We start from the raw sequence: 17,705 nt of genomic DNA on the forward strand, positions 1-17,705 counted from the left end.
CATTTCATTAAGCTGCAAAAACAAAACACAAAGTTGTTCCTCTTTTCTGCAGGATATGTAATATACTCCCTGAAATTACATACTGAGGAAAACAGTAGGCCAGCCACAGGCGATCATGTGAAACAAATGCCATACGAGTGCGCAAAAAAAGTGCTGTCCTGAAGCTCTGCCCTGCAAACCTGAGCAGATGGTCTGGGTGAGTCAGACAGGTTGGAGGGCAGCCCAGTGGTGGGGGTGGCACCCCTCTCCCCTTAGCTGGGTTAGTGCACTGGGGGGTGGGGGGGCGCAGGGACATTCCCTAGGGGGGTGTTGGCAAGTCTGCTCACCAGATGACATCTCATCCCAGTATTGATCTTTTTATAGTTGTTCTCGTGGAGTTGCTTACTCGAGGGAATTGGGCCTCGCCCTGTGTGCACGTGCCTCAGTGTGCTATACCGTGGGTTGGGGAGTGGAAGGGGTGGAGCGTAGGGATGCAGGGACTAAGGTAGCAGACGGACAACAAGCCACTGGGATTTGTTGGTAATAACTGATGTGTCCAGAGGGGAATCTGAGGTGAACATGGTGTCGCTACACAGCTGTTCCTGCCTTCGATACCCTTAACTTGTGACCCTGTGTGTCCCTATGGAACATCTGGAGAGCTGTCACTGATCTGGTCCTCTGTGGCCTTTACGCAGCCAGATGGCCCAGATTGGAATGGCTTGGACCAGTCTGGAATTGCTTGGCCCTTAGCTGGACTGTGGCTTGCTGGTGCATGGCATACTCCCCGTGAGCAAGAGATTCCTTTAAGGTGTCTTGGCACTAGAAACCCAGAAGAAAAGCCTTGCACACATTTCCTCATCTTTAGAAATCATTTACTTTGAAGCTTGTTTAACTACTTTATTTTAAATACACACCTGGCTACCTGCAAATGGCCCCTGCAACCTCATGAATGAAACAAGGGCTCTAGAGAAAATTCTCATTTGGTTTCCAACTAAAACCCTCAGCAAGCTAATGCTGTGCATGCAAATGAGTGTGTTACATAAATTACCTGCTCACGGCTGACACTGATACCAGTATATACAACAGTCAGGGAAACAGAACCTGTATGCAAAAAGCCCTTTCAGATTAGATACGAGAATATGCAAAGTATCCCAATGATAAGGGGATGTCGGGGGCTTAGGGCCACTGGGTGTTCTCATTTACTAGGCAAACACTGCGGTTCACTCCCTTCATGGCTTTGCCAAAGCATAAACAGTCAGGGCAGTGATAAAATAAGGACATGAACAGACAGATATTTAAATAAAGCAGCATATCCGCCGAAAGACGTTGGAGGTTGCAGACAGTATGTGAGGATGCATACTGCCTTGATGCGTCTCCCGCTGGCTTTGGCTGACAGGATATTCTGCTGCTCTTGACGGTTGAGCTCACAATGATTTGGTTTTTGTACCTCTCTAGACAAGCAATCTGCACAGAGCCAAGGCTTAGCTCATGAGTGAGTGACTGTGGAAGATGGCTATAACAGATACTGGCAGAAGGCAGGAAACCGCAGTCTTGCCAATCAACACTTCGTTGCCGTGAGGTATTCAGTCATAGGAAACAGGCGGGGTGATTTCAACAAAATGATTTTGTACGAGAGGAACAGAAGGGCTGAGCAGTGTTGAATCATTGTGCTAATAATAAAATCATAGGAGAAATTTGCAACGGCTTGCTTTGCCTCACACTATTTAATCTGCCTCGAGCATCTCCAAACTGGTAACGAGGGGAGCCAAGGCGACATTTTTGCAAATCTCTGGGACATGTAAATGGGGGGGGTGGGGGGTGGGGGGGGGTGGAGGGTGGGTGTAAGAGGAGAAAGCTGGCCAAGATAGCTAAAGAGTGGGGACAGCTGACACGTTTCAATTATTTCTCTCTGTCTCTTTGCCGCGGCTCACCAAGGAGTGAATGGCACCAGAATGGGGATGGGTGTTAAGCTGTAACACGTTTACAGTCAAAGCACAGGCATAAATCGACAACCTAATGTTCATTTCACAGAGCTGGCAGCTCAAACTGAGAGATGAATCAGTTTTTCCTGCGCATATCACATCCCAATTCAATCTCGAGCCATATGGTGCAGGACACATATGCCAGTCATCCCTTATGGCACATATGCCATCCTTGTGGATGCGAGGCAAACGAGTACATCTTTAAATTGGAGGGAAAAGAGTGAGTGTGGAAACAACAGAGGTTGAGATGTTGACTGTCTAAACCCTTTTATATCATGCACGGTCCAGCGGAGCTCCAAAAGCAATGTTAAACTGTCATTAACCCCTGGCTATAATGTGTTGCTGCAAAGCAAGGCGTCTCCACGCTCGCACTTCCTTTTCTGTCAGGATCCTCCCTCCCCCAAGATGTGTCTAGCAGAGCTCATGTGCTTTGGGAAAGCCATCAGTCTCAGCTCCTTATGAACACTGCTGGGTCATCTAAGGTCAGTGCCACTGGGCTCTCCGAAATAAAAGGGTAGACATCTTGGAACTTTCAACAGAAAAACTCAAGTCTAATGGCTCCTCTGACACGGCCCACCCTGCCAGCCTAAAATCTGACCCCTTTCACTGTCACTGACCCATCCCCAACCTCTGTGACCCCTTTTCCCCTTTGGGCCGCAGTGGACAGGCAGCCAACACGGGGAGAACGGGAGGGGTAACTTGAACTTTGAGGCTAGATTTTGTCTTGAAAAGAGAAGGGGGGCCTTCAGGAGTTATTTGCGCGACGCTGAAAGCACTAGCCTTATCATTTCATTAATTAGCATGACACGCCTGCCTGATGGACTTGAACGCCGCAGCGGCAGCTGTCTCAATTGATTATAGCAGTGGACGTGGTGCCGCAATTATCGAGGTGACTGGAGACAACGGCTGCCACTACTAATAAAGGACTTAACTCCTGCTTCCCACATCACAGCTCAGCGGTGGGAGGACAGCGGCAGCCTCCCTGTGTCTCCCATACCTTAAAGACCTTTTCAGAATCTCTCTACAGGCTTCTGTGGAGCTCAGTGTGGGCTGTAGTTCTTGAGCAGCGTGTCAGCTTTACTTAAGCTTCCATACTGCCTGAACAGTATCACTTTGGTGCCCCGCAGGAAAGCATCCTCTATTAGCCTACCAGCTGGCTCATAATCCGCAGAGAATGGAGGGGAAGGAGGTAGGAATGAAAGAGAGGACGAGAAGGAATGTAGGAGACACAAAGACAAGGAGCTTTTTGCCAGGAAGCTTCAAGTCCAAGCAGAAATGGAGGGAGTGAGTGTGCAGCAGTGTAAACAGACCCACTGTTTCCCAGCTTCATTTCATGTATGAACGTGCATGAAGCCCACATGCATCTAAGTGGATATAATATTATCTTTCAGTGCCGTACTGATTACTTCTCAATGGGATGGAAACGGTTGGGTGAAAATCCTTCAACAAATCTTAAGTGGCATGACAGTAGGCTGAAAGAGCCAGCATGTTTTTCTTTACCTCCTCCTCCATCTCCGTTTTCACTCCTCACCCTGAAAGCAAAGCAACAACTGGAAGCTGACAGCTCCTAACCATTCACCATACCTCATTCACTGTTGTGACATATGCAGCCGTTGCAGTTTAGTGCAGAGAAAGGGGTGGGGCAAACATCCTTGCAGACAGATCACGTTTCCAGTGCATTTTTTTGAGATAAAGTGGATGAGTATTGCAAGCTGTGCTTTAACTTGAGATAGTGCCTGAGCTACTCACCTGCTTCATGCAAATAAAGCATCTTTTTTGAAAAAAAAAAAGAAGATTAATAATACCCTTTGACAACCAAAAATGTGGAGACAACTAATGTTCTAAAGTCTTGGTATCACATTAGTGGGAATGGCTAAAAACAAATATCCATTCATCAGTGACAGCCAGATAGCAAGACCATCCATCAGACAGCACTTTTCTTTGTCTTTTCATGCTTACACGTTGATACTGCTTCTCTAAACATTCAAAACACTATCGATGCTCTAGCTGTACTCGTACAGCATGCCACAGGAATTTAAAACCAAAACACTGTTGCATTTACGGTCATATGCAACCAGTTGCAACATAACTACTGCTCCAAGTTTAACATTTCAAAGTAAATAATGTGTCATGTACTTTTTTCAGTGCAGAAAATTGACATTTTCCAAATGCACTGGTGAAGTCATACACTGTTAGTGCCATAAACTTCAAACTAGCTACACGCAGCTGTTTGGCATTTTGATGCAATAATGACTGAAAATGCTAGTTTATCAAAAATATTGTTTGATAACTAAAACCAACTTCTACACTCTTATGCCAGTTGATAAGTCAGTATCACTACAATAATCTTCAGCGTAAATGAAATCTGGTCCTAAGATCCCAGCGGAGTATCTGTCTAAAGATAGTGAGCTTCAGCAGCAGCCCCCCCGGCGGGGACACACTGTCCACTATAGAGTCACTGGTGTCATGTCGGTGCCACTTCTATAGGAGGATCCCACTGCTGCACGGCTCCTGTAGTGCTGCTGGGTATTTAGGCTTACAGATGGAGACGCAGCAGCTGCTGAGGACGGCACTAGTGCTGCCATTTTGCCTTGTTAAAGACTACATGCCAAAAGAGCCGTACTCCGATGAGCTACAAACCTTTTCTTCCTATAATAGTCAGAGCTTGTAATATCTGAAAGCCAATACTTAAAAAAACAAAACAAAAAACCACCTAAGTCTAGTCTCGAGTGTCGTTTTTTTTTTTTTTTTGCTTTTTGGGTGGGGGGGTCGATAAATTACACATCAAGGCTTGATGACACACTTAAAGGACTGGAGTAGAGATGTTTGAAATAGCTCTCATTCACAGCTTAGTTAGACAAACACACACAAAAGCCTTCTCAAAAGCACTACCCTCCTTCTCCCCACTGCCGCCACAACAAGAGTGACAATTGGAGGGTGTATTAGGTTCACAAACATTCGCTGTCCTTCCTTGCACCTCATTCATCATTCTTGATTAGAGGCCAAGGAAGAGGGATAAAGTGACCCAGACCGGGGGGAGAAAGAGGAAAAGAGAGGTTAGTTAATAAGGCAGAGGGGAGGGAAGAGGGAGCAGAGGGTACAGAATCGTGTCAAGTAAACGAATGGAGACAAGGCCTGGATACTGACCTTTGAGGCTGCTGCTAACCTAAACCCAGCATCGTCTGCACCTAAACCCATGCCACGCATGCAAGTGGGTGCCAACAAACACACACGCACACACACACACACACACACACACACACACACACACACACACACACACACGAAGAATCTAGCCTCCTTTAGCCCTAGTGGGCAAGAAACAACAGTGTGCGTGTTTGCAGGGCTGCTGTGAGCGGCAGCATTTCACTCTGGTGTTCCAAGTTTGGAAAGTGAAGAATTGATTTGTTTGGAGTGTGAAGGCAGCGTGTCAGATTGGGGAAATGTGTGAATGTGAGTATGTCTGTGAGGAGAGGGGTGGTGCACGGTAAAACGGGAGCGAAATTGGACTCTGAAATGAGCCAAATCACTCGCAAGATGAAACAGACGACACCAGGGGAAGGAAAAAAGAAAAAGAACAGAGAAAAGAAAACAACACAGGGCCCCAGAAAAGTGTTGAGCAAGGTTTGCTGGCACAAAAAGGCAAAAAACCAAACCAAACAGGCTTTCTTTCTGCTCGACATATTTCAGACAGAATATGACAAAAGCAACACTGACGGAGTTGGAGGAATCAAAATCAAACCGCCAAGTGTGTCTGACTGTTTCATGAATCCATGTCGAAGTGGAGGCGCCACACCACATCAAACCCTGTAAATTCTCCTGAAAGCCTCCTCGCTCCCTTTAGCAGCCAGCGCTTAGATTATTGTGTGCAGCTAAAAGGTAAGTGCTGGGAGTGTCACACTTGAGAGTGTGTTTTAAGCACCATAAAGTATCAAGACCCAGATGGCTCATCGTCCCTGAAAAACATGACCACTCTACCTCGGCTCTAGTGGCACCTGCTACCAGGATTAGGCCGGCGCTACACCAGCCCGACACACTAATACAGTGTGCCACAGCTGATAAGGAGCCTGAGGCACTTGTCTGCACAGTTGATGAGTCAATAACTGTATCATTAGTGATAGAGATAACCATATATTGATCTTTTCCAAAAACACAGGCAGGCGTGATGTTGATGCAATTGGTCACAGTTAGGCTTTAACAGATGTGCTCTTTGGAAAGTAAATATCAGTGCTGATAACACTGGGCTGACTCTGCAGATCGCTTGTAATAGGTTGCGCTACCAGTTGTTTTTAAGATTACATTTCTGTACTAATAATGCCAAGATATTCACAAATTTGTCAAGTATTTCAATATTTTGACATGGTCACTCTTATAACTGTTAAAATATAGTGTAAACGGGACATTTATAATATTTTTGACTCCATATGTTTGTTTGTTTTAGTCTTTGCTTGGTTTAAAGTTCACAGTGATCTCACAGTTTAGTCCCTCAGTTAATACAAAGTCTGGAACAATGAGTTTTGGTGACCTTTGAAGCCATCTTTATGGGCGGGGCTTTGTACCTGATATGAACAAATTAGGATAGCTCCACTTCTTGAAACCAGGCAATTTAAAACTTTGGCCATGTTTAAGGTGAATATTTACCCCTGAAAATTTACATAAATATGAACCAAAAAGGAAAGAAAAAATTATTTTATTCATTATTTTTAAAATAGCTCTGATACACGATTTAATCAGAGAAACAGCATTATACAAAGGTGGGAAATCTGATCTTAACAAAAGGAAAATGTCAGCAACACTACATATATCAGCCTAACCCCAGTCGATACTGCTGGTAGTCCTCTGTACACATCTCTCCGTGGGTTGTGTGACATTGGAACAATCTCTCTTGCTCTTTCCCAAAGCAAACAACAGTGAAATCCCAGTCCTGCTGCTCACCCTTCAACACAGCAGTACTAACCCAACAGCCAGAAAGGCTGGAGCCCATGCTCAGCTGAATGGGGTATTAGAGTCAGTCAGAGGTCATTAGGGGCCCCACCACCAGGGCCCAGTGCAGGGAATTCACCGGTAGCCAAAAACAACAGCCAAACAGATGACCGCTTGAATATTGGAGGAGACCACACTGTTCATGTTCCTTTTTTTTAACCTCCTCTGAACTGTCCAAAACGCAGGGCGCTCTGTCTCAGTGAATTACTCCCTGTCTGTTAACAAACACTGGGACGATTAATGCTGCTCTTTCCTGGTGAAATGCACAAGCAAACACAAGCCTGTTCTCAGGAGTGCGTATCGGGTTACATCTTTCACCATGTGTTGAGTTCTAGGCTAATAGCTAGGCTCACCTCTCCAGACCCAACCCTCACTCAAGCTAGCCCGAGCCTGTGGTTTTACTTGTAGACACAGTGGCTCTGATAAGCCACTGACAGAAACATGGGTACTAATATGCTACCAGTGAAAAGGTAAGGGGCTATGAATACCGAACAAACACTGGAGGCGGACCACCCATCTGGTTATACTCGGGAAATACGTTATACAGCAGGACGATACTTCTGTTGGATTTGGGATCGTGTTTACTGGGTTCACCTCCTTTCACCCCTAAATTCTCTGGCACATTCTTCTGATACTTGGACGTCCTTCGTCTCTCATGGAATCTGGAGCATTTTACATCCGTTTTGTTCCTGTTGATGGTTTTCCCATCTTTATAAAGCTGTGTGAACTGATCCCAATGCATTACAAGCATGTTCGTAATATCCATCTAGGCTGCTGAATGTCCCCCTGCCAGCGATTGTACATTATCCAAGTGTCATGTTTGGCCACAATCGCCTACCATCTGGCTTTGTCAGTGAGTGTTACAGCCTCATCTGCAAACAACATTGGCTCTGAACCTCTCAGCACAGATGAGCTTAAAATGCACATAGCGAAGAACTGGGATCTTCAAACAAATAAAGGGTGGGGTGTGGGGATGTGGGGAGGGGAGGACCCACTCTCGCTAGCAGAATGACTGGAGTTGAAGGATTAAAAACAAGAAAACCTGCAAGTGATCACAGGCGACACGCTTTACATTTCAGGCCTGACAGCTGTGATAAGACGCTGGTCATGTATTCTCATAAGTAAACAATGAAAACGCCTTCCACGATGCAGCTGGCTGTTGTTTTGGTGGAGGAGGAGGATTAAGATTAGATAGAAGATGTGATGAGAGCTGCTGCTGCTGTATGGACTTATCCTCTTTATATTCTTCTCTTCCTCTGGAAAAAAAAACAACAGCCACAAAAACCACTGAGCCTACATCCATTTATTATGTTTTTTCTCTGTTGAGACAAGACTCGACCTGAGCCGTGCTAGTTGGCCATCGGGGGACGCATCAGACCAAAGTATGACTACTGCGGTTAGCTTCAGCATGCTAGTTTGCTGCTGCTTAAATTAAATTCTCTGCAGGGTCTGAATGTTAACATTTATATAATAAATCAACCAGTTTTGTCAAAACAATGGCAATTTTTTTGTTTTAGCAAGTATACACAATGCTATGTGTGTGTAGCTGAGGTACAATAGTTTATCTGATCTGAAGAGACAACACTGAAAAGCTGTTCTTTGTACTGAACCCCAAAGGTATTTGGGGGATTTCGAGGCTGTAATGTTAAGTACACTGAAATTTGCACTATTTTCACTCTGACTTAACATGTAAGATGAGAAACAGCGTCTGTCCGCGTTCAAGCCAAAACGCAGACAACGTATCCTAAAATTCCCTCGTGGCCTTTAGTGATTTTGTAATTGCTCCCACTCCACAGCTAAAGCTGAATCCATACTCGGTCAATGAACGCAGAGGCACACAATGGAGCCTAGTCATACAGCGTTCAACGTGACTTCCATTTTCTCTCACAATAGCCGATCACCACCCATGGGTTGACTGACACAGATGACAGGGAGCGATAGGACTGACTGACAGGTGTCAAGCATCCTGACGTGTCACGGCTGACACACACAAGAGAGAGTTTCTGTTTCAAGAATGAAACTTAACCAGCAGTTATCAAATGCTCTAAAGGAAGGCAGAGTTAATATTCATGCCCGCTGGGCGATTTGCACAGAGCAGACGCTTTTCTAATGGACATAACAGAGGCCGCAGAGTGCACAGGGGGTTTAATGACATACCAGAAATGACTTTACAAGGCAGCTAATTGCCACGCATACAAAATCAAGACAGTCTTTGAAAACAGGCAGCTCGTAAAAGGCGATACAGTCTGATTTCACTGGCTGAATGATGCGAAACCAAACCAAATTCCATCCAGTCAGCTTTTTAAGGTGCCAGACCACAGAGGGCTTGTGGGTAATGTGGACTGGTCCCTTTGACTGTCTGCCACTCTACATGAATAGTACATGACTGTGTAATCATAATTTAAAAAGCCATAAATATTGAAGAAGAATTAAAATAATTTATGGAACAGCGCAGTGTGACAGGATGTATGCGTGCGTTGGAGCGTTTTGTCTCCTTCCACTTCCCTCTTGCAGTGTCCGCTGAACGATGGGCAGCAGCGGTGCAAACTGGGAATTCTGTAATTGCTTTTTCTGTCCCTGAAGCAGACCTTCCTGCTTTAAATCAAAAAAGGCAATCTCTGTCAGTAATGGCTCAATTAATAATTAAACACGTGTCTTATCTCCGCTGAGCTCCCCCTATTTATTTTCATCTTTCCGACAAGGATGGCTGCACAAACAGCATTAACACTATCAATAAAGGGAACATTAATATCGCCCTTTTCTCTGAAAACAAATCACTCACAAGCTGCCCTATGGCTGTTTACAGAAATAGCCCACAGACTGATAAGGAAACAAGTCATGTTTTGATTTTATTCCCCTGAACTCAGAGTGCCAGCTAATCTCTCTGCTTTCTGTATCCTGCTCTGAGTTCATGCTTTTTAATATTTAAAACAAATCCAGAGACATGTAAGCTTCTCTTCAAGCTCAACAAGTGAAAGAGGTGTAAGGGACGGCTCGTTTTCAAACATGAAAGTATGGGGGCGATACCAGAAACTGTTATTTCAACAGCAGGAATATCGGTCTTGCGGATAAAGAAAACATTTCCTGTCTGGAATTAGTCAATAAATCAATTTAGGTACTCGACGTGAGCTTCGCCAGGCTTAGATTCCACAGCGGTGATGGCTGCTTTTCAATTCCAGAGCTTGCTGATCTGGATGGAGCCTTTGCAGCCCTTATGCTTCCCAGCGTCACGTCTGCCCTGCAGTCATCTAGCCTGCCTGTTAGCCAGTCAGCCACACTCTCTATCTAACTCCACTATATCCTGATTCAACGGGGGCGAAAAGCTGATTAGCTGGTCAGAGGGTCAACCTCCATTTATTATTTAATGGGTGAGAGCCTGCAAACAGTCAGGCTGGCCGCCGAGGTTAGTGATACATTACACTGACCTGGCCAGAGGAGAGCTGCTCAGGCGAACACAAACATGCTCTCTCATCTACTTCACTATGCCTGAGCCGCCCTCAATCCCCTGCCCCTGACCTTGCTGCTCCCTTTCCAATCACTCATCCTTCCTCCCTTCTCCGGCATTCAGAATGCAGCAGGTGAGAGACTGTTTCATTTTTATGTAAGTTTTCACTGTAGGAGCGGGCCTTTTGCTCTGTCTGGCCGAGGCAAGAGGAGGAGGCGGAGATAGAAGAGACCATAGCTCTTTTATTGACATGCAGCAAACATCAGTGGTGGAACAAAGGCCACTCAGCACCTATTGAGAGAGCAGGCCTGCAGACAGGGTGGTTGATTAGCGATTCGACACAGGGACCTGGACTGTGTAGCACATAATGAGAGCTTAGGGAGCAAGCCATGAGCCGATGGGGGAAGGAGGTAGCGGGCGGGCTGCGGATAGAAAAGGGAAGAGGCAGGGCTCCACCACAAGGAATTGATTTCCTTCAAAAACAGACGGATGTATGAGTAAAAATGCGCCAAAGGAAAAAAAAAAAGCAAAAAAAAAAAAAGGAGGCAAGGGTAGGGGTACATCCTAAATCCTTAAGCTACAGCAGTGGTAATGTGTTTATATATAAACAGTTAGAGGATAAGCCCTAAATCCACTGCCAAGCTAAATGGTTTATGAATCTTTTTTTGTTTGTTTATTTCTATGTCAATTAACCAAATTGGTCCGACATCCCTGATGAGCAAGAGATCAAAAGTGAGTTAATGCTGCATGTCCAAAAGCGTCTTTCTCCCCGAACATTACGTTAACCTCATCTTCACCTCTCACGTTGCCGCAGAGAGATGTTAGCCGAGATGTGCATCATGGCAGTTTGTGTGTGTGTGTGTGTGTTTTCTTCTCTTCCCCTACACGCTCTCCTCTTCCTTTGTTCCACTGGTCTAATCCAGTATGTGTGGGCCGGTAAGTTTAATGGAAACAATTTATTAAGTCCGGCTTAAAATGCCATCTGCAGCTAAGCCTCCCAAAGCCGCTAAGCTCCTGGTTTCGCCCCAGAGCTTGCTGTGTTCACGCTTACTGTAATGCTCTGTTTAAAATGAGCACAACGGGTCAAAATTAATCAGGATTACAAGGGCACAAATCCACTTCAGAAATGGGTTTTCTACCAATCTTTCGCCTGCTATCCCAAGATGCCCCAGGTTTCTCTGGTGGATGGCACACAGCGTGGGTTTACAATCACTCTGTGGCAGGTAGCATCTAGCTAAGACAATAAGGCATCAGTGAAAACTAGGAAGCAATCAAAGAAGGTATATACACTATACTTACTGCTCTAAAACCCACAGATGCTACATTCAGCACAGTCGGTGCACATTCCTCAGTGTTCCTCTCAGATATTTCTAGCTGCTGACAGCTAGGTGATAACTCCCCGGCACATCCATATGCCCGGCATTCTGAAATGTCACGAGAAGGCCTACCAGTGAGGTGTTTATCTGTGCTCTGTGGAGGTGCCCTGCGAATGCTCAGCAGCTACATTTAGATTCTCATTTGCCTTCAAGCAAGCGACAACGGTAAACTATGACCTGCGATTCAATAAGAGCAGCCCTGAGTGGAGAACGAGTTCTTTTACTTAAACATGCCATCCTCCAGGAAATCAATAATTTGCAGGAGGTTTAAGACAGCAAATAAACAAAAACCAATACGTGTTAGATAATGCTTGACCTCTGCTGCACCTTCCTACATCATAACCAGCAACACAGGCAGACATTCAGTGCAACTTCTTGCTAGCTCTTGGGTAACAACACCCAAAGAGAATTGCAGTGTGTGCTCTGTTATTACAGATACTATTCACTTGTGCTATTACCAGTAGTGTCAGCTTACATCTATAACAGGCTGTCAACATGCTAGAAATGCAGAGATGATGAAAAGTAAATATGAGGGAAAGACGGCGAGGGTGTCTGGGTTTTGCACAAAACCCTGTCCTGTGTGCATAATTACAGCGCTCTGCCATCAGTGATTACAATGTTGGTCTTTCTTCTCCTCTATTAACCCTGAACCGTTTCATTAACATGACAGACTGTGTACAATTTGGAGTTAACCTCGACTGTTTGTACACGTAATCGCAAAATAAAGTTCAGAAAGGAGCACGACACTGAAGAGCGAGGAAGAGGTGAAAGTAAGAGAAACACTCATTATCTAGCAATTTGTGGAAGCCAAACATCATCACAGCATTACATATTTATGTGTGCCATAATGTTTCGGTGTGTGTGTGCCTGAGTGGGGTTGCGTGCACACAGAAATCTGTCTGAGAGTCTTCCAGCCAACAGCTCGACAGGCCTGGTGATCAGTCCTATAGGATCGTGAGCGAGACGGGTAATGGGACACATACTCTCCATTCTAAACCAGAGGAAAACAGCCTGTGGGCTGCTTTGTATTGCACACACATTATACGTACACAGAGGAAAAACCAGCCTAGGTCTGAAACAAACACTGTCCTAGAATCCATTACAGCTGGACAACAACTGTGGAATGGGCGATGAGGCTGGCTGGCAGCTCTGCAATTTTAGCGTGATAACTTCTTCCTCACTGTCACCAAATCACTTCATCAAACTGCTGAATTTCTCTGTCGTCTCTCCCTTTCTAACCTCTAATTCTAATCTGGTGTCCTTCGTTTGCATCGCCCAAACAGAATCTGGTTGATCTGTGTGATAATCAGGAGCCTCTGATTGGATTGTCGGGATGTAATTCCGTGGACCTAATCCTCAGCTCTGTGTGAACATTAGCCAGATCCACAGAGGTCTTTCTACACTGGCTAAAATGGAAAATATCAAGTACGCACATGCCTGCGCAGTTCTATAGGGTAGAGTCTGCTTATATGCAGCCATGTTCTGCATAAACATAAAAGTAAGTCAACACCCTGACAGCTGACAACAGCAGTATTTCAACAGCCTGGTGGGGAATAGTTGTTGTTTGATGTGGTCTAGTTGTTTTCTAAACCATGCAAGTCTGGAAGTCATTGTCATTGTGAATGCTGGTTTCTTAAGGCCAGTGCTGGTCACAGGTCATCTACATCACACAGTCTGCAAGCCTGGTTTCTCTCCCTGCTGTCAGCCATGCTTTTCCACTCAGCAGTCAAAGCTACTGTGCTAAAGAAAGCAACACTTCGGAGCAACAGATCACTTTTGTTACATTACGTCCTTACAGCAAAAGATCTTTTAATACATTTTCAACAATATAACAGTATCAACAAATACATGTATGCATCCCTAACCGTCACATTATAATACACAAATCTTATTGTTGAGTCTGCAGACATGCCCCCCTCCAAAACCCACCTTATATTTTGCACTGTTTTAAAGCTCCACCTCCCTCCCTCTCAGTCTGTGTTAATGGGACCCCTTCCTGGTTCTTGCCCTGAGGGAACACGGTCTGCATGCTGCTATCTGTCAGTAGCACCTCTTCTCTACCAGGACGGTGTTGGTGCCTAATTTACAACTGCTCCTACACATTTCCACTGTGCCCCTCGTCCAAGAAAAAAAAAAAAAACTGGTGCCGGTGCAAAAAAGTTGGCAACAGCAGAGAATTTCAGGCACCAAATTCTGAACACTGACACTGACGCGCTATTGTAACTTCCTGTTGCAAGGCAGATCTGGCTTCTCACTGTTAGCAGGACAACATTGGTGGATGTGATGTAGAGTTGGCTGATCATGCTGCTCCTCTACTGCCTGCCCCTGTGTGTTTCTCTTTGCGCTGACCTGTCGACCAGGATTGGGTGATTTGACTGGGCTGGATCTTAGCCAAACCTACACTGCACTACTGTTTTTTCTGTTTTTTGTTTCTTTTTTTGGGCCAATTTATTGGATTGCCAACTTGATAGACTTTACAATGAACTTGTAACAGTAACAACATCGCAATATGATGTCTCGTTCCTTTTTGTTGTGCTGAAGTAGACTGAACATTTCTTCAGGAGCCTGTGAAGATCTGTTTGGTAAATATGGTGGACGTTAAGTGCTGTACAACAACCTCGAAGCCTTTGCTAGGTACGCTAGTTGCAACTTTTTCTCCAACACTATCACATGTTACAGTATCTGCAGCCTCATCATTTAGTTACATGTTACTAAATGGGGCTGAAAGCACTCATGCATCTGATTGGTTCATCTTTCTGTTATTTCAGGTGTGTTGGGGAGCAAGCACTTAAAATAACATGTATTTACCACACGCACTGCACCATTACATGTGTTAAATATAGAGGTGCTTCTGTGCTTGCATAGTTTCTGTATCACCTGCCTAATATACACAGTATGTCACTAGGTGCATGAAGCCACACAAATGCAAAAACTGCATCAAATCATGCTCATCCTGTGCAAAAGCAAAGGACTTGTAATCCATACATGTGCATATGGATGCACGCACACTGAATTTGTGCTGTCTGGGGGGCTGACAAAGCTCTTTCTGCCTTTTTCCTTTGGCATCCATTATGGTCCAGGCCTGCTGTCAGAGAGCTTGTATTGCCTGAGGGGAAGTTCCCATTTGTGGGAGCATGTGGCAGAGAGGCTCTAAATCCCCTCTAATGAACCAATATGTAGGAAGGCTAAGCCTTTGGCTAGGTCGTCCAAGAAACGCCACTCTGCGCCCTGGCAAAAATGTATGCATATGTAGTCACCAGACCTTGTTTATGTCTGCTGACATTTAAATCTGAATGGACCCAGTAGCTGATGTGAATAAATGAGGAGGAAAGACTGCGGTGAAAGAGAAAAAGCAGAGTGGGCTTACCTTTGGGTGTGGTAGGGGAAAAGAGCTTCTCCGATCCTACATCAGACACCTGTTAAAAAAAAAGGACAGCAGACCTTTAGTGGATTTGTCTCATTAGCTGGGAAGCAAACACAGATATATACTTTTGTTTTTTCAGTAAAAGGCTTATCCAGCCACAAATGTGGTCATAAGTGCTTAGAAGTAAAGTTCATCTCCCACACACAGCATTACACAGTCAATCAACAGTCTTCAATCAGCCAGTGCAGAGAACTCCCTCTGTACCAAGTGGTCCTAGTCTGATTTTTTTCCTGACGAGGAAACATTAGGTGGCACTGTTGTGCCACCTGAAATCCCTTAAAGGAAATGCTGTCAAAGACAGCAGAGACGGAGGAAGTCAGAAGATGGCTATGCAGCGTTACGAACACAAAGGCTCCAGCACCCTCTCTCTAGCCCTCAGAAATGATATTTCATTTTGTGTTATTTTTCAAGAAACGTACATATCTCACGAATAGAATATGTCTCTCATTTAATATCGACGACAGTATCAAAGTGATGACCAATCGTTTACAGACGTGGCTAATGCAAATGACACTGAGCAGCGGAGAGACCTGGTTGTCTATATTAAAATGGTGCTTGGGCAAACGCATGAAGAAGAAAGCCATCTGTAGTATATTAAACACAGAAGGATTATTTTGCCCTTGAATTTAGAACACCTAATAAAAGTAACATCAGCTATTTCTGCAAAAAACATGGCCGCTGACCACACAGCAAGTCAAAACAGCAGCAAAGCCACATTGTTCAAAAACACTGTCTGCGTGCTTGGAGGACGGCATTAACCATGAAAACCCTCGGCCTGTAACAGCAGCCCATATAGGGGCTTTGTTTAAAGCCACTATTTCCCTTTGCTTTAGCTGCTCTCATCTGGGATCTGCCGACTTGTAAAAAGCTGCAAAAGCTGAACATATGTTCCACCCAAAGGGCCCGAGTGTCCTTAACTGCCATGCTTGTATTTTATGCGGCACAAAGGGAGCATATGTAAAGAATGAACAGTGAATCAGAGTGAGTACAAGAGAGACAGAGACAGAAAGAGAAAGCAAATGATTTTGTAAACACAGATGGCTGTCCTTGGCATCCCTGTTAGTACTTCACAAGTGTTTTGAGGACATCCTCTTCTCCCAATTTCTCCTCGGCTGCCACTGTGTTACTGTTCAGAACAATGTTTGCATGTCTGCGCTTGATGCCTCAGCTCAACACTCAACAAAATGCAGGTATTGAACCTAAAGGGAAGATGCCACAAAGTGCCTCTGAACGATTGCATCTGCCAGACACATTTAAAATGATTAAACAACACAAGATTTGCTCTAAGCCAGTGATGCTATGTCAGCACTATTAGGCTTGAATCGAGGACACATTAGGCATTTATTAAATTCTTCAACACCTCAGCAACAATTAGACAGCAACAATTGCAACTGTCTCAGTTACGCTAATAATTAACTGCAGCGCTTATAGGAAGACAACTGGCGAATTTTGGGTAGTTCAATAACCTCAAGCAGACGTTGTAAGAAAAGGTCAATAACAGCTCTTCAGTCTCAGTGGGTGGAACATTCAAAGGAGGGCGAACACTCAGCTGAACTGCAATATTTCCTGTTTCCTCTTACAGTAGACAAGGTGAAAGACTATAGAGGAAAGACAGAGTGTTGTGCATTGCCCTCTTTCAGTCTCCCAGAACCAGGGCGCCAGCCTACAACACAGGCTCTTTGTTAGCTTTGGACGACATTAAACGCTCCAGTACCAAGCCTCAGCGCTGCAACAGCACAACCTCAGCCTTGAATCGCTGCCCTGGAGGCCCTGGAAGAAAAATATGGGCTCAGAATGAAATGAAGCTTGTCAAATGGACACGGGAGTTGGCTCGAGGACTCGCTTAGTGTGGCACAGGGTCACAAAACCAGAAAAGACAGGGTAGGTAATGCCATAACTCGGCGTAACAGTTGAAGCAATTGTTATGACCAGAGTGGTTCTCCAGACAGCTAGACAGACATAACACGTTCATGAGAAAGAGAACAGAAAACGCTTGTTCTTCACGTGCCAAGATCTCCTTATTCCTAATCTGGCTGTTTTCACTGTGCAGTGAGCTGTTTTATAGTGCAAATGTATTCCAAGTAACATCAACAACCAATATTTAGACTTTAATGCTGTGTTTTGCACCTGCCAAGTCTGCATGAGTCCGTTGTATAATCCACAATTACAAGGCCGGCTTGCAAAGAGCACTTCTTAAAAAGGCATGTCAAAGCAGAGCCCTGATGTTGCTAGCTGTTGTTTTTACAGAACTTTCTGGGTTTCGCTGGTCACGTTGACATTTTTTCACGGGGCTGTGCTGCTGGCAGTCTGAGTTGCCTGCGGTTGTGGTGTACAGAGGTCATGTATAACAAATTCTTCACACTCTCTTTGTTGAGGCAACACTGGGTGCCATTAAAAACAGATGGAGAAAGATGAGACAGAGGGGAAATATATATATAGAGAGAATGGGAGAGACAATGAAAAACAGAAAGAGGAGCAGAGGCCAGGTTTTCCAAAGGAAACGGGGAAATTTAACC

The 17,705-nt window shown here is 44.9% G+C and overlaps 1 protein-coding gene across 10 annotated transcripts in view; it reads right to left on the minus strand.

Moving 5' to 3' along the window:
• fbrsl1 (fibrosin-like 1) overlaps window positions 1-17,705 on the minus strand; it is a 288,396-nt gene that overhangs the window by 18,836 nt on the left and 251,855 nt on the right. For all 10 annotated transcript variants that reach the window (XM_085474425.1, XM_085474432.1, XM_085474424.1 and 7 more), the window contains one exon: window positions 15,133-15,181. In XM_085474425.1, the coding sequence (XP_085330551.1) occupies window positions 15,133-15,181 (49 nt within the window). The remainder of the gene's footprint in view (window positions 1-15,132; window positions 15,182-17,705) is intronic.

Source organism: Copadichromis virginalis, linkage group LG12, assembly GCF_057382275.1.
Source record: "Copadichromis virginalis isolate Kocher_CV1m ecotype Utaka linkage group LG12, C_Virginalis_male_GT1.1, whole genome shotgun sequence".
NCBI lineage: Eukaryota > Metazoa > Chordata > Actinopteri > Cichliformes > Cichlidae > Copadichromis > Copadichromis virginalis.